We start from the raw sequence: 22,342 nt of genomic DNA, 5'->3' as shown, positions 1-22,342 counted from the left end.
GCGGGGGCCCTGAGGGGGAGTCGGGGTTCGGGGGTCGCGTCGGGGTCAGGGAGGGGGTCGGGGGTAGGGTCGGGGTCAGCGCGGGGATCAGGGGTCAGGTCGAGGTCACGGCGAGGTCCGGGGCCGGGGCGGGGGCCCCGAGGGGGAGTCGGGGTTCGGGGGTCGCGTCGGGGTCAGGGAGGGGGGTCGGGTCGGGGGTAGGGTCGGGGTCAGCGCGGGGGCCCGGGGTCGGGTGGGGGCCCCGGGAGGGGGGCGGGGGGTTGGGGCGGGGTCCCGGGCGGGGTTCGGGGGTCGCGTCGGGGTCAGGGAGGGGGGCGGTGGTCGGGGAGCGGGGGGGGGAGGTCGGGGCGGGGTCCGGGCTCCCGGGCCGGGGCGGGCTTGGAGGGCGGGCCGCGCGGGCGCGTTTCCGCCGGCCGGTGTCGCGCCGGGTCCCGGGGGCGGGCGGCGGCGGCGGGCGGCGCGGAAGCGGCGGCCGGGCAGCCATGTCGCCTTTGTCTGCGGCGCGGGCGGCCCTGCGGGTCTACGCGGCGGGCGCGGCGGTGGTGTTGGCGCAGCTGCTGCGGCGCTGCCTCGGGGGCTTCGCGGAGCCAGGTCAGCGGGGCTGGGGGGGAGGGGGCGGCGCGCTCGTCGCTCGGCGGGGCCGCGGGGGGGGGAGGCGCGGGCGGGCCGGCTGCAGGGGGGCGGCGCGCGGCGCGGCGGGCCGGGGCGGGGCGGGGGGCGAGAGAGCCCCGAAGCTCCTCGCTGCCGCCGGGTCGGGGCCGGGGTCTCCCGGAAGCCCCCCCTCCCCCGCTCCCCGGTCCTGGGGCTGCCGTGCGCGCCGCCGGGGGTCCCCGCGGGGACGGCGCGCGCGGGGCCGCCCCGGAGGTGCCCCCTTCCCCTCCCCCAGCCCCGGGCGCGGTGGCAGCGGCGGCGGCGGCCTCTTCCCGGAAGGCCTGGCCGGGGCCCGCTCGGTGCCCGCGCCCGGAACAGCGCCCCGCTGCGCCCGGAGCTCCGGGTCGGGACCCGCCGGCGCGCCGGGCAGCGGTGGGGACCGGCCGCGTGGCCGCGGACCCCGCCGCCGGGAGGCCCCGGTGCGCGCGCGGCCTCACGGGGACCCGGGCCCCCCCTCCCCCTCCAGAGGGTGCGCACGGGCCGCGGGTTATTTTTAGGCCACAGAGGAGTCCTTTCCCAAACACGGCACTCGCCGGGAACTGGGCTAGTGCGCTACCTTGCAGTCAGTACCCCCGGCTCTGCTGCCGCCTGCGGAGGGGGTCCCAGGGAGCTGTGCCAGTCCCTGGAGCACCCCGCAGGACCACCCCCCCACCCCCCGCCCCACACCCCGAGATGCGCCACACGGAGAGGGTGTGTTGTCGCCAAAATACAGCTGAGGCTTGAACGACTCCGGCCTCAAGCGTGCAGTTTCACCCACATGCGAGTTTTCTGGGTTTTTGTGTTTGTTTGTGTTTGTTTTTGTTTTGCACAATGACACCACACCACTCCGAGTGCGTTTTCTCTCCCTTCCCATTTTCTTAATCACCTTTCCTTTTCTGTAGCTTCCTTCATTGGAAGAACACAGCGTCTTCTACTTGATACACAAAGTAGGGGCCAGCGCGCCGTTCCTGGGACCCGTGAGGTTCTGGGTCCACACTCACGAACCGTGTGCGAAGCCGCAAGTGACAAGCCGGCTTTCCAGGCTGGGGGCACTTGGCCCCCGCTCACCCCCACGTTGTTCAAGATCCAACTGTACTTTTCAATTCCGCCCTCTAGCCGCTAACGGGGGGGGGGGGGGGGGGGGGTCTGGGTCAGACCCTGAGAGCCTCAGCTGTGAGTAGGAAGAAGAGATTGTTTTGGGGGAGCCCCACCCTCCCCAACCTCCACTCAGGGAAGTGAATCTTTGATTTTTACCTGAGTTTTGTGGCGTCTGATACACTGGAGTTTGGTATTTTCTAACACATTTATAGGCAGTAGAAGCCAAGGCAGCGGAGGTGGGGGGTGACGAGCCAGCCAGTACTGGGAAGTCAACTGGTGCCTTTTAAATCAGCTTGGGCACAGTGACAAGCTACGGGCAAGCCGCCCCAAGTTGTAGGACGTGGTGGCTTCTGTGTTTCCATGTGATTTCGCTTTTAGACGGGCCCCTTAGATGGGCTTTGTCGCCTGTGTAGGAGCCCGTCCACGGGGTTCCCAGAAAAGACAGGGTCAATCTGGCAACGGGATTTGAACTTGCGTGTTTCAAGAACTTGTTTCTGTGTGTCAGAGCTGACGGCTTGGTCTGGTCTTTCCACTTGTTGATTAAAAAAAACCAAACAAACCAAAAAAAAAAAAAAAAACGGTGAAAATACAAGCCAGTCCTGAAGTCACATGTCCACCAGAGGAGTCCTTATCTGTGCCCCAGAACTGGATCGTTACATATAAAGATGAACTTTTTCCTGGCTGGCCCCACGCGAACCACCCCCCCCCCCGCCTGTCTGTCGCGTTAGAGACAATTTTAGATACTGTGGGAAGAGGGGGTCTCCTCTGAGGTCTGCTGGTTGCCGGTTGCCCATGCCTTGCTGTGCCTTTTAAACCTTTTGTGATCTTCTCCTCCCCAGACCGCACCTTTGAAGGAGAGCCATGGAACTTTGTCCTGGGGGCCTCGAGCTAAACAGTAAAAAGCTGAGTGTTTTTGTGTGAACTCAGACCAGGAGGTGGCTCTTGTACCTTTTGTTTATTTGTTTTATTTTTTAATGCTTATTTATTTATTTGTTATTTTTGGGGACAGACAGAAAGAGCACGAGCAGGGGAACAGCAGAGAGAGAGAGTATTATAGAATCGGAAGCAGGCTCCAGGCTCCGAGCTGTCAGCACAGAGCCCAACGCGGGGCTCGAACCCACGAACCGTGAGATATGCCCTGAGCCGAAGTCGGACGCTTAAGCGATGGAGCCAGCCAGGCGCTTGTCTCTTGCACGTTTTATAAAAGGGGTTACACGTGGCAGGCATGATGTCTGATGTCATTCAGACTGTATGCGGGTAAGAAATAAAGAGCTAAGAGGTGAGCGGTCCTGCCTGCTAAAATTTCTCAATTTCTTAAAATTGATCCACAAACAAGATCGTTACAGACTCAGGAATGAATGTTGGTCATGTCTTTTTAGAGACGGCGTATCAGCAAACCGAGTTCCGATGAGATAGTCTCATTTCCAGATTTTTTGTGTGGGCAACCCTGGCTAGACGGCCCATCACATGCTGAGGTGTATCTATCCGTCAGATCTTAAAAATACACGATTATTATTATTATTATTATTATTATTATTATTTTACTGCATTTAATATCCCAATGTCATCCCAACACCCAAGCACTGGCCTCAAACCTTCCGGAAATTGTCGTGTTGTCTGGGGACACCTGCTCACGCTGGCACCATCAATGGAGGGTTTGTCTGTTGGAAATTACACGTCTCGATGCATCAGTGAGTTTTGAAAAGGAGAGAAAATCGACTTGATGTGTTTCAGGGCGCCGTTCTGATATTGCAGAAAATTCTTAAAAATTCTGTTTGGGGGGCGTCTGTGTGGTTCAGTCGGTTGAGCGTCTGATTTCAGCTCAGGGCATGATCTCACGGTCTGTGGGTTTGAGCCCTGCGTTGGGCCGGATTCTGTGTCTCCCTCTCTCTCTGTCCCTCCACCACTCATGCTCTGTCTTTCTGTCTCTCTCTCAAAAGTAAATAAACGTTAAAAAATGCATGACATAAAATAACAGAAGCCAATGATCTGTTATTAGCAGTGACACAGTTTTTTCAGTTGAAAACAAATAAGGACATTTCTCCAGGAGGCAAAGTAGGCTAGCGACTGTCGCGGCCCTGTTTTTGGTGTTCGCCATTCACTGGTCTCTTGAGTGCCGGGACTTCTGGAAGGTGGTAGGCTCCGTGTCCACTGCCCTCCCCCCCCCCCACCTCGGGATGCGCTGTTTGGGAAGGATACCGACCTCTCTCTGAAAAAGGCAAGAGTGGGGTGCCTGGGTGGCTCAGTCGGTTAAGCGGCCGACTTCGGCTCAGGTCACGATCTCGCGGTCTGTGAGTTCGAGCCCCGCATCAGGCTCTGTGCTGACAGCTCGGAGCCTGGAGCCTGTTTCAGATTCTGTGTCTCCCTCTCTCTGCCCCTTCCCAGTCATGCTCTGTCTCTTTCTGTCTCAAAAATAAAATAAACATTAAAAAAAAAATTGAAAAAGGCAAGAGCTTGCGGTCCTCGCGGGGGGGGGGGGTGGGTTCTTGGGGACAGTCCTCCAGAGGTCCTTGGAGCACCCGCCAGTATGAGCTGTGAAAGGCGGCCTTGAAGAAACCTTTACAGGTGGCTGAGTCGGCACGGACCTCATAGACCGCGGAAGGCAGCCCTGCCCGGTGGCCTTCCAGGGGCTCACAGGAAACCGTCACCTGCTGTCTTGAGCCGTGGGCGGGGGGGAGGGGGAGGGAGGCTGAGTTTCTGACCTAACTCTGTGCACCAAGGGGAAGAAAGCAACTAGAAGACCCACCCGCCCTCAGGCCCTGCTTGGGATGCCGCCAGGATTGTGTGCAACCCTCGGTCGGGGTCTCCTGACCTCATTCCGCTAAATTAAAGACACGTATTCTAACGATGATGACGTGGTAGGGAGACTGGACACATGGGACACCCACATGGTGTTCCTCGGGTCCGACGTTCCCCTTCCGGAACCAGGGTGCCACACTGTTCGCGGATCCTTGACTGTCCGCCTGACCTGGAGACTCCGCGCCCCGTATCTTAGCTCCTTACCTGGAGCGGGTCACAGCTGTGGTGCCCTCTGTGCCGCCCGGGGACCATACTGCCCCGTCAGGGGTATTGTGACATCTTCCTGAAAAGCCTCAGGCAGGCCAGCGTGGAGGGGCGTGCCTGCCTGTGAGGACGCGGGGGCCTTTGCGGCATGGTGTTGACAGTATCTTTTAAAGTTTCACCTTTGTCCTAGGACTGCTCTGGGTCACCCTTACCTAAGTGCCACTGGCTTACAATGTCAGAAATCCATCCTTTCCCAGCTCTGGAGATCAGATTCTGAGATCCAGGCGGGGCGGGACCACTGAGATCCGGGCAGGGCAGGACCACTGAGATCCAGGAGGGGAAGGACCTCTGAGATCCAGGCAGGGCAGGACCACTGAGATCCAGGCAGGGCAGGACTACTGAGATCCAGGTGGGGAAGGACCACTGAGATCCAGGCAGGGCAGGGCCACTGAGATCCAGGAGGGGAAGGACCTCTGAGATCCAGGCAGGGCAGGACTACTGAGATCCAGGTGGGGAAGGACCACTGAGATCCAGGCAGGGCAGGGCCACTGAGATCCAGGAGGGGAAGGACCTCTGAGATCCAGGCAGGGCAGGACTACTGAGATCCAGGTGGGGAAGGACCACTGAGATCCAGGCAGGGCAGGGCCACTGAGATCCAGGAGGGGAAGGACCACTGAGATCCAGGCAGGGCAGGACTACTGAGATCCAGGTGGGGAAGGACCACTGAGATCCAGGCCAGTCTGAGCCCACTCCCTCCAGAGGCTCCAGGGGAGGGTCCTTCCTGCCTCTTCCACTTCTGGGGGCTCCTGGCGTCCCTGGACTTGAGGCTGTGTCCCTCCCATGACCTCTTCTTGACATCCTTCACCTAATCACAGTGGGGTCCTATTTCAAATGTGGTTCCATTTCCAGGTTCTGGGAGTACCTGCATTTCGGTGGGAGGTCTAGTCTTCGGTTTCCTGTGCACCCTGAGATTTTGTTCTGACCACGTCTCCAATACTCAGAAAATGCCTGGTTGGTGTAGTTTGCCTTGTGACGCCCTGAGCACTTTATGGCGGGTTAAAACGTTGCAGACCTAACAGAGACCTTTCGACAGAACCCAGCTGCCCTTTTGGGCATCTGCGCCCTGACTGGCGGCTCCAAGAGGCCAGACTCTGGGGCTTCAGGGACGGCGGGCACCCTGGGGCCTGTCTCCTAGGCCATGAAAACCTCCCCCCCCGAGAGCCTGGCGTTGCTGGACCCGTGCACAGCAAATGCATATTTCTGCGCACAGGGGGGCATTTTGAGAAGCTCCCGGAATCACGATGTCCGTTCCTGCCCCCACGATGTTCCCGATCACGGACGTGCCCAAGCTCAAAAGGGAGCGTGCCATGTTCCCAAAGGCGTCGCTTTAAACTGTCAAATTTGGAGGACAAAAAAACAAAAAAAAATTGCTATGCCTGTTAGGCAACGTAAAGGCTCTCCTGTCGAAAGTGAAATCCTGTGTTTGCTTCCTGGACGCCGTGCGCCTCTCGTCCTCGCTCCCAAAACGAGGCTTGAGCAGGCGGTGGTGGTGGGTCCTCTGGGGTCCTTGGGGACGTGGGCTTCCGCACGCAGCGAGCAGTGTCCCCAAGAGTGACCCCTTCCGGCAGGTGCCCGGTTGGCGGATGCGGTAGCACAGGAAACCATAAACAGCCAACGTGAGGAAGGAGCTATGAGGACAGAGAAACCCACAGACGTGCATGTTCTCAGACACGCGGAGGCGTCCCCGCACGTGGGACTGAGCTGCAGGAAGAGAGCACTCAGCCCAGCTGCGCGAGCGAGCCCCCTCCGCTTTGCCAAAGCCACGCACGCCCCGGTCGGGTCCCCGTGCCCCGCGGCCTGCAGACCGCGTGCTCGCTCCCTCTTCGCCCGTGCCTGGGTCCCTTCTCACGCTGTGTTTGTCTTCCCGGCTCCCAGCAGGTGCGCAGGAATGAGTGGAGGCCCCACAGGCGGGCCGCGGCACAGAAGCCATGGAGGCGAAGGGCCTGGACCCGTCCCAGACGGACCTCAAGTTAGTGGCCCACCCGCGCGCCAAAAGCAAAGTGTGGAAGTACTTCGGCTTTGACACGAACGCCGAGGGATGCATCCTGCAGTGGAAAAAGATATACTGTCGCATCTGCATGGCTCAGATTGCCTACTCGGGGAACACGTCCAACCTGTCCTACCACCTGGAGAAGAACCACCCCGACGAGTTCTGCGAGTTCGTCAAGAGCAACACGGAGCAGATGCGCGAGGCCTTCGCCACCGCCTTCTCCAAGCTGAAGCCCGAGGCCTCCCAGCTGGCCCCGCAGGACACGCTGGCCGCCAAGGCTGGCCACGGCCATGAGAGCAAGCGGCAGCAGGAGCTCACGGCCGCCGTGCTCGGCCTCATCTGTGAGGGCCTGTACCCCGCCTCCATCGTGGACGAGCCCACCTTCAAGGTGCTGCTGAAGACGGCCGACCCCAGGTACGAGCTGCCCAGCAGGAAGTTCGTGTGCAGCAAGGCCATCCCCGAGAAGTACGGCGCCGTGCGCGAGGCCGTCCTCAAGGAGCTGGGCGACGCCTCCTGGTGCGGCATCTCCACCGACATGTGGAGGAGTGAGAACCAGAACCGGGCGTACGTGACGCTGGCCGCCCACTTCCTGGGCGGCGGGGCCCCCGGCTGCCTGTCCGTGGGCTCCCGCTGCCTGAAGACGTTCGAGGTCCCCGAGGACAACGCGGCCGAGTGCATCACCCGGGTCCTGTACGAGGTCTTCATCGAGTGGGGCATCAGCAGCAAGGTGTTCGGGGCCACCACGGACGGCGGCAAGGACATCGCCAAGGCGTGCTCCCTGCTGGACATCTCGGTCCAGATGCCCTGCCTGGGCCACACGTTCAACGCGGGCATCCAGCGCGCCCTGCAGCTGCCCAAGCTGGCCGGGCTGCTCGGCCGCTGCTGCAAGCTGGTCGAGTACTTCCAGCAGTCCGCGGTGGCCATGTACATGCTCTACGAGAAGCAGAAGCAGCAGAACGTGGCTCCCTGCATGCTGGTCAGCAACCGTGTGTCCTGGTGGGGCAGCACGCTGGCCATGCTCCAGCGCCTGAGGGAGCAGCAGTTCATCATCGCCGGCGTGCTGGTGGAGGACAGCAACAACCACCACCTGATGCTGGAGGCGGCCGAGTGGGCCACCATCGAGGGCCTGGTGGACCTGCTGCAGCCCTTCAAGCAGGTGGCCGAGATGCTGTCCGCCTCCAAGTACCCCACCATCAGCATGGTGAAGCCCCTGCTGCACATGCTGCTGAACACCACCCTCAACATCAAGGAGACCGACTGCAAGGAGGTCAGCATGGCCAAGGAGGTGATAGCCAAGGAGCTGTCCAAGACCTACCAGGAGACGCCGGAGATCGACATGTTCCTCAACGTGGCCACCTTCCTGGACCCCCGCTACAAGCGTCTGCCCTTCCTGTCTGCCTTCGAGAGGCAGCAGGTGGAGAACAGGGTGGTGGAGGAGGCCAAGGGGCTTCTGGACAAGGTCAAGGAGGGCGGCTACCGGCCAGCAGAGGACAAGATGTTCGCGCTGCCGGAGGAGCCCCCGGTCAAGAAGCTGGTGCTGGCGTCCACGCCGCCGCCCACGAGCGTCATCAACAGCATGCTGGCCGAGATCTTCTGCCAGACAGGGGGCGCGGAGGACCAGGAAGAGTGGCACGCGCAGGTGGTCGAGGAGCTGAGCAACTTCAAGTCGCAGAAGGTGCTGGGTCTCAACGAGGACCCGCTCAAGTGGTGGTCCGACCGCCTGGCCCTGTTCCCCGTGCTGCCCAAGGTGCTGCAGAAATATTGGTGCGTGGCGGCTACCCGCGTCTTCCCGGAGCGGCTCTTCGGCTCGTCCGCCAACGTGGTCAGCGCCAAGAGGAACCGCCTGGCCCCCGCACATGTGGACGAGCAGGTCTTCCTGTACGAGAATGCGCGCAGTGGCGCGGAGGCCGAGCCCGAGGACGAGGACGAGGGCGAGTGGGGCCTGAACCATGAGCACATGTTCCCCCTGGGCGACGCCGTGCACGCCGGCTTCTTTGGCATCAGGGACAGCGGCTTCGTGTAGATGCCGCGGTGGGGGCGGGGGGGTGGGGGGGCGTCACCACGAAGCTGACCCTTGATGTGTAGTCCGCTGTAAATACCCACGGTGCGCACCTGCGCGCATGAGCGTGCGCGGCCGGTGCCGTCACCAACGCAGGCGCAGGACGCAAACGCGCGGCTGTGCGCATCCAGGAGCAGCCACTCCGCGCGTTTCCTGGGAGAGCCTCCATGCGCCCCAGCGGAAGGGCACAAATCAACTAGGAAACTTCTGGAAGCCCCTTTACCCACTCGCTGGCTGGATGCTGATTGCAACTGTAAAGCCCCAGAGATCCCCAGCCAGGAGGGGAAGGGGGGAGGCTCCTTTCTCTTGCCACCCTCAAGGACGGAGTACTCCCGACCCAGAGGGTTTGGGATAATCCCCAGGCATGGGGAAAAAGAAAGAAAGAAAGAAAGAAAGAAAGAAAAAAATCAAAGCTCCCATGTCCTTCCGTCGCCAGACGCCGTCATACAAGGACTTTACGCATCTGGGGCACTGATGCACTCACGTTTACTCTCGAATTGACCTTGGCACCTTGCGTGCGGGCTGGAAGGGTGCGCGCGCTCTTTCAGCCCAAGCGCCTCCTGTTTGCAAGACAGACCGGCTCTAGGTTTCGTGCGATGCGTTCCAAAGGCGCGTGGGCGGCAGTCGCGTCCCCAACAGCAGGGAGAGAGGTGTTTTGTGCCTTTCCCACCGGCGTCTCTGCCCCCTTGTGCCCCCATGCGCTTTGTGGGCATCGTTCTTTCTGAGCCCTGCACCGCCGGCAGCTTCAGCCCTGCCCGTGGCTGTTTGTGTGTGTGTCTGTGCGATGCTTCCAAGGGCTGGTTTCTCCACCGTGTTTCTCAGGATGCGAATAAGGCCCCCGCACCCTTCCAAGCCCTGCTTGTACAGAATACCAGGGGCCTGCATGTACCCAGAGTGATTTAATGGGAATCCGGGGCAAGGGACCCTTCCGTTCTGTCTTTTAAACTCGGCACCGTGAGGCCCCCCCCCCCCCCATTTAAAAACAAAACAAAACAAAAAAACTACCACTCGGTACTTATGGGTCGCTGTGGCTCAACAGGCAAGCTGCTGGCGACATTGTGCAGGGCCCCGGCTTCTGAGAGCGTCACGGTCGATCACCAACCGGGATTGGTCCGTGTCCTCTGGGAGGTGACTCCCCCCCCACCCCCACCCCCCCAGTGTCTACAGGCCCAGGCTTGTATCTTGACGCCAACAACTGACTATGAGCCTTCCCCACGGGATTTCTTTCTTTCCTTTCTTTCCTTTTTCTTATTTAACGCTTTGGAATTTGACTCTTGTTGAATAAACCGGAGAAACAAATGAGCTGCTAATGAATTTGTCTGATGTGTGTTCGTCACGAAAGAAGCAGTCGAACCACAAGGGAGGCGTTGGTTGGTTTGTTTAAGGGATTTTCTGGCCCTCGAAGAATGAGTTCACTGTGCTTTGTTCTGAGGTCCTTGGAGATGAGAAAAGGTGTGGTCCCCTCTGGATATTTGTGCATCCCAATTATGTGTGTGAATAAAGCCGCCCCTGGTGACGTGATGCCAGGAGGAGCAGGCATTTGCCTTTTCCTTCACTGGGTTGGCTTAGGAGGCAAATGGTTTTGTTTATTTATTTTTGAGAGAGAGAGACAGACAGACAGACAGAGCATGAGCAGACGAGGGGCAAACAGAGAGGGAGACACAGAGTCCAAAGCAGGCTCCAGTCTCTGAGCTGTCAGCACAGAGCCCGTCCTGGGGCTCGAATTTGTGAACTGTGAGATCATGACCTGAGCCGAAGTTGGTTGCTTTACCAACTGAGCCACCCAAGCGACAGACAACAACAACAAAATTTTTTTTGCACACACACGTATTGAGTTGAGGCCCCGTTTTAGTCTTGTGAACCTGCCCACTGCATCGTGTTCCCTGGGATGCACATCTGTCTCTGTGTGTCCCCGGTGGGCACTGTGGGGGTCCGTGAGCACTGCTTATGCGCACACAGCCCCCAGCCTATCTGCACTCTCTTGTCTGGGACTACACAGCACATCTGGGTTTATGCTCACATCTTCTAAAGCCCTAAGTCTGACCTGGGTTTGTTTTTTTTGTTTTTTTTTTTTAATCTTTGGTTCTTTTTTTTTTCTTTTTTTCTTTTTCTTTTTGTTTCTTTTCCTTTCCTTTCCTTTCCTTTCCTTTCCTTTCCTTTCCTTTCCTTTCCTTTCCTTTCCTTTCCTTTCCTTTCTCTTTTCTTTTCTCTTCACTTTTCTCTTTTCTTTTCTCTTTTTCCTTGTTCGTCTTCTGCAGGAGGGCGTCATTTTAACTCTGTTTTATAACAGCCCCAAGAAGGCTGAGAAAAGGAGCCAGAGTGAACCCTGTGCACTTGTGACCCTGTGTGTGCACAGATGGTGTGCGCAAGTCTCCCATCCATTGTGCGTCTCTTGTGTGAAACAGTCTGGCCCTTCTGACTGGGTTAGTACTGCTTGCAAACGTAACAGCTCCGTATGAACACAGACACCATCCTTACTGTGCTCGTGCTGGGCAGGGACAGGGGTCTAACAAGGAATGGGCTGCCCACCCTTTGCCCGAGGGCTGCAGTGGGCTCGTCCTCGATGCTGGGCCCCCAGAGCTCACCACCTGTGCGTCCTCTGCTGGGGTCAAGGCACAGGGAAGCTTTTCTTCCCTGTGTGGTGATGATGTGCAAGACTGCTTATCTGTAGTCAGGTCCAAGTGTGTCCATCCATCCATCCACCCATGCAGGCATGTATCCATCCATCCATCCATCCATCCACTCACACATTCATATATCCATCCATCTATCCATCCATCCATCCATCTATCCATCCATCCATCCATCCATCCATTCGTCTGGGTCTGCAGTGTTTCTGTGTCTTCCTGGCCAGGTCATTCTTGGGTTCCCTCATGCCGTTGCGCACCTGATCCTCAAGGCAGCCCCTCCCAGTGTCTGTGAAGTGAGGCCCTGCAATGTGGCCGAGCTGTTCTTGTGACATTTCAGAGCTCAGGGCTGCGGCTTGTGGCCTCACTCAGCTTCACCAGGGTGGCCCCCTTGGCCACGTTTTTCTGACCATTGGCGGCTTCCTTTCTCTGTCCATGCAGGTGGAAGGTCACGTTTCCTTGGGCTGCTGCAACAGTCCTGGTGAAGCCTCCTGTCCTCTGCTGGATCCCGAGGGATGCACACCGGCCCCATGCTCTTAGCACACAGGCACCTCGGCCGTTTGAGACAATCCTGTGCCCAGAACTCGGTTCCCAAGACACAGCCTGCAGCCGCCGTGTAGACATTCCCTGCTTGCCAGACACATAGACCCAGGGTCCCTCCTGGACCAGTGACTCCCAGCCTTCCTCGTCCCTGGGTTCTTCGGGTGCTGGTGCATGTCAGGGCCCTGTAGGCTGTTTGTGCAAGGCTGGGGGGTCTCCGTGCAGCCCCTCTGTTCATGCTGTCCACATTCCTTTCTCTGGGCACATTCTCAGACTCTCCGCTCAGCTCTCAGACCTCCGGCCACAGACAAGGTCCGTCCCACCTCCTGCATCCAGTGGCTTCTCCATTGTCCCCGACATGCTGCATTCTCCCGGTGACAGGAGACAAGGTGTGCATTTTGCAGGGGACCGACAGCAGATGGGGGGGGGGGCACATTCCTCAGGAGCAGCTTCCTTGGGGATGTGGGCCGTCGCATTCTCGGTTAGGATGATGGAGTCCTGTGGCCTCTGCACCTGTCTCTGAAGTGCATTTCATCTCAGAGGTTTGCAGTGGGGGGACGTTTTTCCTAAGAAGCTCATGGCTGGGTTTTCCCAGAAAGGACCTGGTGACTGTACAGCACGCAGGAAGGACAATGTCTCATGCACAATGTTGGGGACATCGGCGTTGCTCTTTATGGGCAGATGACAGCATCACCGTAATTACGTCCATGTTAATTTGTTATGTACGTAGTAAGCTTTGTGATTCTGTGTCTGCATGGGATGGATTCTGTGTTTATATATATCCTATTTATATCTGTTTATGTCTATAGTCTATTGCATATTCTACCTGCCTATCAATTCCCTATCTATTATGTATGTATTATTTGTCTCTCAGTGTATCCATCCATCCGTCACCCACCCATCCATCCTTCCATTCATCCCTCCCCTGCATCCATTCATCCATCCATCTGTCTATCCATCCATCCATCTATCCGTCCATCCATCCATCCATCCATCCATCCAACCACCCACCCACCCATTCAACCATCCATTCATCCGTGCATCCATGACGCATCCATCCATCCTCTATATTCATCCCTCCATTCATCCACCCATCCATTCATCCATCAACTGTCCATTTGTCTATCCATCTATCCATCCATCCATCCATCCATCCATCCATCCATCCATGCATTCCCTATATTCATCCCTCCATCCATGCATCCCTCCCCTGCATGTATCCACCTATCCATCCATCCAGCCAGCCAGCCAGCCAGCCATTACCCACCCATCCATCCTTCCATTCATCCCTCCCCTGCATCCATTTATACATCCATCCGTCCATCCGTCCATCCATCCAGCCAGCCAGCCAGCCCTATATTCATCCTCCATCCATCCATCCCTTCCCTCCCTCCCTCCATCCATCCCTCCATCCATCATTCCCCTATATTCATCCCTCCATCCATCCATCCACCTATCCATCCATCCATCCATCCATCCATCCAGTCAGCCAGCCAGCCAGCCCTATATTCATCCCTCCATCCATCCCTTCCCTCCCTCCATCCACCCGTCCCTCCATGCATCATTCCCCTTTATTCATCCCTCCATCCATCCACCTATCCATCCAGCCAGCCAGCTATCTATCCATCCATCCACCCACCCATCCATCCTTCCATTCATCCCTCCCCTGCATCCATCTGTCTATCTGTCCATCCATCCATCCATCCATCCTTCCCCTATATTCATCCCTCAGTCCACTCATGCCTCTCCTGCATCCATTCATCCATCCATCCATGTATCTCCTATGTCCTATATAGAGATATCCTGTTGGTTTTGTTGTTCTGGAGAACTCTGACCACCACACAGCCACGCATCTGAATCTGGATCTATTTATTTTTTTATGAGGGATTGACACATGCACTTAGGAGACCATGAAGTGTCATGATCTGCCTGCCGTGTGATTCATTCTGAGTCTGAAGGTCTGAGAACCAGGGACACCGATGTCCAAGGGCAGGAGGAGATGGATGAGTCACCTCCAGCAGAGACAGACATTATCCCTCCCTCCACGTGTTTGGTGCTACTCCTGCCGTTCACTGATTAGACCAGGCCCACCCAGAGTGCAGAAAACCCTTGGTTTGACCCAATCCTCCGAATCAAATGTTGATCCCTTCCAGAAACACCCTCACAGACACTCCCAGGAGGAATGAATGCTTCCCCAGCTCTCTGAGCTTCCCTCAACACAGTCAAGTTGGCATGTATGATTCACCATCACACGGGCTGGTTGACGAGAGCACTTGAGTGAATTCAGCTGGGCCAGACGCCCCGACTGTCATGCCCAATCGACTCTCCGGTTCAACCACATTGCTCAGGGTTTGCTCCCAGCCCATGGGAGGGGAGGAGCTTATATTCACCTGCAAATGCAGTGCTACTTAGAAATACCCAGCACATGCCCAGGATACGCCCTCTGTGTCTTGCACAGGGAGCATATTTTCTTCTACTTATTCTTCCTCCCGGGACAGATATTTCCTTGGCGGTTGGCTCTTCCTGAACACCACATCTAGCATAGCGTTGTGTTTCTTTTCCTTTCTTTTCTTTTCTTTCCTTTTCTTTTTTCTTTTTCTTTTTTTAATTAATAGATTTTATTTTATTTTTTAGAGCAGTTTTAGGTGCACACACAGCAAAGTTGAGGGGAAAATACAGAAATGTCCCCGGTTTCCCTGCATAGTTGGATTTACATGAGACTTTACGCCTGGCGTTGTACGGACTGTGGATTTGCACACACGTACGGTGATGCGTGTCCATCATTAGAGCGACGTACAGACCCACGGCATGGCCCGAAACATTGTCTGTGCTTGCCCTCCTCATCCCTCCCTCCCCAGCCCCTGCCGGCAGCCCATCTTTCTTCTGTCCCCATGGCTTTGCCTTTTCCAGAATGTCTTATAGCTAGAATCACACAGGATGAAGCCTTTTCAGACTTTTTGGTTTTTTTCCACTTAGTAATGTGCATTGAAGGTAATTTCATGTCTTGTCATGGCTGGAGAGCTCATTTCTATTTCACACTGAATAATATTCCCTTGCCTGCGTGGGCCCTGGTGTATGCATCCATCCACCTGCCCAAGGACAGTTTGGTCCCTTGTGAAATAAATCAGGACAGATGGGTTAGGACCACACAAGGATGCAGCTTCCTCTGGTCACAAGACGAGATGTCCTCCGGCACTTGGGTCATCTGGGTGCCTTATCCACGGCCCCTTGGCCCCGCTGGCCGTCCGCTGCCCAAGTCCCTGCCGTGTCGGTTGCTGACTTCTTGTTTCTTCCACCCGTATGTTCACCCTGCTTTTCCAGGGAACCAGCCATACGAAGGGAATGTGTGCAGAGCCCTGTGGGTCTGGGGTTCATAATGGCATATTTCTTGGGATTGCCGCTCTGATCCCTTGTTATCCTCACTCGGGGCAGTAGCTTCTCACACGAAGGAGCTCACTCCCTTAGCTGGGTCCGATCTTCCAGGCGGTGGCCGTGGGCGCCTGTTGTACGACACGGCGTATATTTTCTGATGGTCAGTTTTATGCGTCCTCTTGGCTGCACCGTGCAGTGCGGGCATGTGGTCAAACACCAGTTTGCACGTTGCTAGGAAGATATTTCTCGAGGAGGTGAACATTGCAATCAGCAGACGACCCTCTATACTGTGGGTGGGCCTCGTCCGATCAGTTGAAGGCCTCACAAGAAAGGACACTGAGCTCCCCAGAGGGAGAAGGAATTCTGTCTCCAGGCAGCCTTTGGACTCCGGCCACAGCCTTAGCTTGTCCCTGGGTATCAGCCTCCTGACCGGCCCTGCAGAATGGAGACAGACACCCTCAAATGCATACAATTGACACGAACCAATTCCTTACGTCAAATCTCTCTTTCTGTCTCTGTCTCTTTCTCCTCGTCTCCGCCGGTGTCTGCTGGTCTGTTCTCGGGAGAACCCTGGCGAGTACATACTTCCTGTGTAAGAGACGCGGGGTCCCAGGAATATAAGGGCCAGACTAGTTACTTAGTGAACTGATTTATTTGGAGAGAGAGAGAAATATTTAGTTAGCTAATTAGTTACTGAACGGATTTATTTGGAGAGAGAGAGAGAGAGAGAGAGAGAGAGAGAGGGAGAGAGAGAGGGTGAGCAGGGGAGGAGCACAGACACAGAGAGAGAATCCCAAGCAGACTCTGTGCTGTTACCAAGAGGCTCGAACCCACGAGCCGCGAGATCATAACCTGAGCCGAAATCAAATGCCCAACCGACTGGGCCCCCCCAGGCGCCCCGATGTTCACGTTCTTTTGCAAGACGTCTTTGCGCACAAAAGCACGTTCCCTTCATTCCCGAGACCCTTCCGGTGCCACAGAATTAAACGGTTTCTGGACGTGGTCGCCGTGACCCCACTTTTCCCTGCAGGACTTCTGCACACCCGGGTGTGCGCACAGCTATCATGTGACCCCTTCCCCAGCCGCTGGCGCTCGCCGGCACGAGGTCGACCCCCCACGTTCAGGTTCCAGACAAAGAAGAGGGCCCCTCGGGTCTCTACCCGCGAGGTGCACGGGACCTGCCTCTCGCGGTGCCTGCGAACGTGACGCCCTCGCCAAGCTCACGGGCGTGGGAGGGATTGGTTACTTTTCTTCTTCTCGTGCCTGTTGTGTGCTTAACCCGGAGCCGCTAAGCCCCGCGGTTTTGGTTTCCGGAGGAAAGCGGCGGGTGTGAGTGCTGCCCCCCGCCGGCGGCCTCACCCAAGGTCCCGGGGACGGCTGCGTGGCCGCGACCCCCATACAGCGCAGGCTGCGCCACGCTCCCTCTGCTACCCGCCGGACACGAGCTGCTGTGTGGGGATTCATCCTTTGTCTCTTTGCACCGGCTTTTCAGGGAAGGACCCAAGGCACGTGGGGTCGACCCGAGCACCGTCAGGGGGGAAACGGGGCGGGAAGGGTGCCCGGCTCAGCCACGCTCCCAGGGGCGCCCCTCCAGGCAGGCTGCCGCGTCCCGGGACGGACGCGTGTCCCGCACGGACCTGTGCACGCGTGCACACCGGTTACGAGGGTTTGAATTGGGATCCCCCCACACCACCAGAGACACCCTGAGGTCTTAGCCCCTGTACCTGCGAGGGGGTCGTCTTTGGAAGTGGGGTCTCTGCAGATGGTCAGGTAGGATGCGGTCACTAGGGCTGTGGTCCTTAGGGGAGAGGAGATCAGGACACAGACATGTAGGGAGGGACGACTACCTGGGGACCCAGGGGGAAGACGGCATCTGTGCACCCAGAGGACAGGCCTCGGGACAAACCAGCCTCGGGGCCGCCTGGACCTCAGACCCCCAGCCTCCGCCCTGCCTGGACCTCAGACCCCCAGCCACAGCCCTGCCTGGACTTCAGACCCCCAGCCTCAGCCCTGCCTGGACCTCAGGCCCTCAGGTTCAGCCCTGCCTGAACTTCAGACCCCCAGCCTCCACCCTGCCTGGACCTCAGACCCCCCAGCCTCACCCTGCCTGGATCTCAGACTCCCAGCCTCAGCCCTGCCTGCAGCTCAGACCCCAGTCTCAGCCCTCCTGGACCTCACACCCCAAGCCTCCACCCTGCCTGGACCTCAGACCCCCAGCCTCCACCCTGCCTGGACCTAGGACCCCAGCCTCAGCCCTGCCTGGATCTCTGACTCCCAGCCTCAGCCCCTCCTGGACCTCATACCCCCAGCTTCCACCCTGCTTGGATCTCTGACTCCCAGCCTGGGCCCTGCCTGGATTTCAGGCTCCCCAGTCTCCACCCTGCCTGGACCTCAGACCCCCAGCCTCAGCCCTGCCTGGACCTCAGACCCCCAGCCTCAGCCCTGCCTGGATCTCCAACTCCCAGCCTCAGCCCCTCCTGGACCTCAGACCCCCAGCCTCCACCCTGCCTGGACCTCAGACCCCCAGCCTCCACCCTGCCTGGACCTCAGACCCCCAGCCGCACCCCTCCTGGACCTCAGACCCCCAGCCTCCACCCTGCCTGGATCTCAGCCTCCCAGCCTCACCCCTGCCTGGACCACAGACCCCCGGCCTCGGCCCTGCCTGGACCGCAGACCCCCAGCTTCCACCCTGCCTGGATCTCAGACCCCCAGCCTCAGCCCTGCTTGGATCTCAGACCCCCAGCCTCAGCCCTGCCTAGACCTCAGACCCCCCAGCCTCACCCTGCCTGGACCTCGGACCCCCAGCCTCACCTCTACTGGACCTCAGACCCCCAGCCTCCACCCTGCCTGGGCCTCAGACCGCCAGACTCACCTCTACTGAACCTCAGACCCCCACCCTCGAACCTGCCCGGATCTCAGACCCCCAGCCTCACCCCTGCCTGGACCTCAGACCCCCAGCCTCACCCCTCCTGGGCCTCAGACCCCCAGCCTCAGCCCTGCCTGGATCTCAGCCTCCCAGCCTCACCCCTGCCTGGACCTCAGACCCCCAGCCTCAGCCCTGCCTGGACGTCAGACCCCCAGCCTCACAACTCCTGGACCTCAGATCCCAAACCTCCACCCTGCCTGGACCTCAGACCACCCAGCTGCAACCCTGTCTGGATCTCAGCCTCCCAGCCTCACCCCTGCCTAGACCTCAGATCCCCAGCTACCACCCTACCTGGAACTCAGACCCCCAGCCTCAGTCCTGCCTGGATCTCAGCCTCCCAGCCTCACCCCTGCCTTGACCTCAGATCCCCAGCCTCGCCCGTGCCTGGACCTCAGACCCCCAGCCTCCACCCTGCCTGGAACTCAGACACCCAGCCTCACCTCTCCTGGACCTCAGACCCCCAGCCTCCATCCTGCCTGGACCTCAGACCCACAGCCTCCACCCTTCCAGGACCTCAGACTCCCAGCCTCAGCCCTGCCTGGATCTCAGCCTCCCAGCCTCACCCCGGCCTGGACCTCAGACCCCCAGCCTCCACCCTCCCTGGATCTCAGCCTCCAAGCCTCACCCCTGCCTGGACCTCAGACCCCAGCCTCCACCCTGCCTGTACCTCAGACCCCCAGCCTCCACCCTGCCTGGACCTCAGACCCCCAGCCTCATCCCTGCCTGGATCTCAGCCTCCCAGCCTCGCCCCTGCCTGGACCTCAGACCCCCACCTCCACCCTGCCTGGACCTCAGATCCCCAGCCTAGCCCTGCCTGGATCTCTGACTCCTAGCCTCAGCCCCTCCTGGACCTCAGAACCCCAGACTCCACCCTGCCTGGACCTGAGACCCCCCAGCCTCACCCCTCCTGGACCTCAGACCCCAGCCTCCACCATGCCTGGACCTCAGACCCCCAGCCTCCACCATGCCTGGACCTCAGACCCCCAGCCTCAGCCCCTCCTGGATATCACCCCCAGCCTCACCCCTCCTGGACCTCAGACCCCCCAGCCTCCACTTTGCCTGGACCTCAGACCCCCAGCCTCCACCCTGCCTAGACCTCAGACCCCCAGCCTCAGCCCTCCCTGGACCTGAGACCCCCAGACTCAGCCCCACCTGGACCTCAGACTCCCCGCTTCAGTCCTGCCTGGATCTCAGCCTACCAGCCTCAGCCCTGCCTGGACCTCAGAACCCCCAGCCTCCACCCTGCCTGGACCTCAGACCCCCAGCCTCACCTCTCCTGGACCTCAGACCCCCAGCCCCCATCCTGCCTGGATCTCAGACTCCCAGCCTCAGCCCTCCTGGATCTCAGACTCCCAAACCCAGCCCTGCCTGGACCTCAGACCCCCATACTCAGCCCCGCCTGGATCTCAGACTTCTAGCCTCAGCCCTGCCTGGATCTCAGACTCCCAGCCTCTGGTCCTGCCTGGATCTCAGAGTCCCAGCCTCAGCCCTGCCTGGACCTCAGACCCCCAGACTCAGCCCCGCCTAGACCTCAGACTCCCTGCTTCAGTCCTGCTTGGATCTCAGCCTCCCAACCTCTGCCCTGCCTGGATCTCAGACTCCCGGCCTCAGGCCTGCCTGGATCTCAGCCTCCCAGGCTTGGCCCCACCTAGAACCCAGACTCCCAGCCTCCAGGACTGGGAGACAACAGATGTGTGTTGTTGAAGCCCTCAGGTCAGTGGGACATCTTTGGGGAGACCTTCTGTTGCCCTAGACGTAGACAGACAGGCATCATCTTGTACAGAATGAAGGTGAGCTTGGGAACGTGGCAGGTGCATCTGGTGAGGTCTCAGACAGGAACTGGGAACAGGTTCTCGGACACTGTGGAGACGAGGTGGTCCTTGCAATCGAGTGACGGAGGCCTTGGCTGAGTTGTGTGCTAGTGTTGGGCGGAAGGTAAACCTCACCCGTGGGGGACTTGCACGTTTCGGGGAGTAGATTTCTGAGCAAAGTCTGCTTGGTGTGGGCTGGCTGCTCGCTGCTTACAGGAGAATGCGACACCTGAGGCACACTCCCGTAGGCGGTAGTGAAGCTCCGTGGGGCTAGAACTTGAAGGTTGGGGAGAGCTCTGACCTTGTCCACGTTGCCCAAGATGAGACCGTGTGCTCTGGACACAATAGCAAGGATGTGGCTGCACCACCATCTGCTAAAGGGATATGTGTGCGATGTGCGAATGCAGTCGGCCAGTCCGCAGAATATTGCGCAGGATATGCTTATGCTGAAATTGGTCGTGTATCTGAAATTCAATACGTATATGTATTTATTCATTTTTTTAAAAAAATTTTTAACGTTTATTTATTTTTGAGACAGAGAGAGACAGAGCACGAATGGGGGGAGGCACAGAGAGCAAGGGAGGCACAGAATCCTTACCAGGCTCCAGGCTCTGAGCCATCAGCACAGAGCCCGACGCGGGGCTCGAACTCACGGACTGTGAGATCATGACCTGAGCTGAAGTCAGACGCTCAACCAACTGAGCCACCCAGGCGCCCCTACATGTATGTATTTAAACATCCATCCATCTGTCCATCCATCCGTTATCTATGTACCTATGTGTCTACCTAACTACCTATCAATTCTTTCTATCTATCATCTATCTATCTATCAAATCTATCTATCTATCTATCTATCTATCTATCTATCTATCTATCTATCTATCTATCCATCCATCCATCCATCAAATTTATCTATCTATCTATCTATCTATCTATCTATCTATCTATCTATGATCTATCTGTCCATCCATCCATCCATCCATCTATCCATCCATCATATGTGTGTATCTACCTAATGTGTCTGTCTATCTATCTATCTATCTATCTATCTATCTATCTATCCATCCATCCATCAAATTTATCTATCTATCTATCTATCTATCTATCTATCTATCTATGATCTATCTGTCCATCCATCCATCTAATCTATCATCTATGTATCTATGTATCCATCCATCCATCCATCCATCCATCCATCCATCCATCATATGTGTGTATCTACCTAATGTGTCTGTCTGTCTATCTATCTATCTATCTATCTATCTATCCATCCATCCATCATCTGTCTCTCTCTACATATGTATTTCTTATCATCTTAAGGAATTGGCTCATGGAATGATGGAGGTAGCTAAATCCAAAATCTGCAGGGTGGACCAGTAGGCTGGAAACCCAGGGCAGATTTACAGTTTGAATCTGAAGAGTATCTCCTGGGGGAATGCTGTTTTGCTCAGGGAATGTCAGTCTGTTACATTAATGGCATTAACTGCTTAGAAAAGGCCCACCCACATTAGGGAGGAAAATTTGCTTTTCTCACACTCTACTGATTTCTGTGTTAATGTTATCCAAAACAAACAAACAAACAAATTCACAGAAACACCCAGAATGCTGTTTGACCCCATATCTGGGCACCACGGCCCAGTAAATAGACACATAAAATCAGCTATCCTGAAAGCTGTGATGCTCATGCCTGTGATATCGTTGTCCGGGGCTCAGCCAGAGGGATCGGGGGCTCTAAGGTCAGGGCGTGGGGATTTCACAGCCTGACTCCTGGACCATCTCGGGTGTGGTGGTGTTAGCCTCTTGCTCTGGAAGTCCGCTCTCTGGGCACGGCGGGGGTTGGCCCACGGCCAGCATCTGTGCTGGAAACCAGGGCGTTAGGCTCGTCCTTGGCACGGGGGGTACTCGGGGAAATGAGTCCCTTGACCTCAAATCCAGTGCCTTTCTGTGGGCACCTCCTCCCCCCACTTTCCACGGGGCGTGCCTCCTCATTTCCTCCATTGGGTTGGGCCTCGCTGGCTTGTTCAGACTTTTGCGTGTGTGGGAAACTGCAGGTCGAACCTCCTTGCTCTGATTGTACCGATATCTGCCCCTCGCTTTCCCCTTCACATTCCCTTTTTCCTGAAATGAACCTTTTTTTTTTCCCCTTGGCTTTGTGTGGCAGCCTCCGTGAGAAGGCACCTGTTTTCCTTCCCATTCTGGTGACGGTCGGGGGCGGTGGGGGGGCCT

General features: G+C 57.6%; 2 protein-coding genes across 6 annotated transcripts in view; both read left to right on the top strand.

The window, feature by feature from the left end:
- The first annotated feature begins 450 nt into the window (after positions 1–450).
- Positions 451–10,150, top strand: ZBED1 (zinc finger BED-type containing 1). 2 transcript variants are annotated; one of them, XM_053202001.1, is made up of 2 exons: positions 451–591; positions 6,667–10,150. In XM_053202001.1, exon 2 carries the CDS (start codon positions 6,720–6,722, stop codon positions 8,802–8,804), a length of 2,085 nt encoding a protein of 694 aa, XP_053057976.1. In that variant the 5' UTR covers positions 451–591; positions 6,667–6,719; the 3' UTR covers positions 8,805–10,150. The 2 variants fall into 2 exon arrangements, with proteins under 2 accessions (XP_053057976.1, XP_053057977.1); XM_053202002.1 differs by having other exon boundaries at positions 454–591; positions 6,670–10,150.
- DHRSX (dehydrogenase/reductase X-linked) overlaps positions 460–22,342 on the top strand; it is a 203,218-nt gene continuing 181,335 nt past the window's right edge. For all 4 annotated transcript variants that reach the window (XR_008289987.1, XR_008289988.1, XR_008289985.1 and 1 more), the window contains exon 1: positions 460–591. Coding sequence is in view for 1 of the 4 variants with exons in the window: in XM_053202005.1 (XP_053057980.1) it covers positions 483–591 (109 nt within the window). In the remaining 3 variants the exon portion in view is untranslated. The remainder of the gene's footprint in view (positions 592–22,342) is intronic.

Source organism: Acinonyx jubatus, chromosome X (genome assembly GCF_027475565.1).
Source record: "Acinonyx jubatus isolate Ajub_Pintada_27869175 chromosome X, VMU_Ajub_asm_v1.0, whole genome shotgun sequence".
Classification (NCBI taxonomy): domain Eukaryota; kingdom Metazoa; phylum Chordata; class Mammalia; order Carnivora; family Felidae; genus Acinonyx; species Acinonyx jubatus.
Note: the sequence above shows the minus strand (reverse complement) of the source record. Positions and strands in the feature narration are given on the sequence as shown.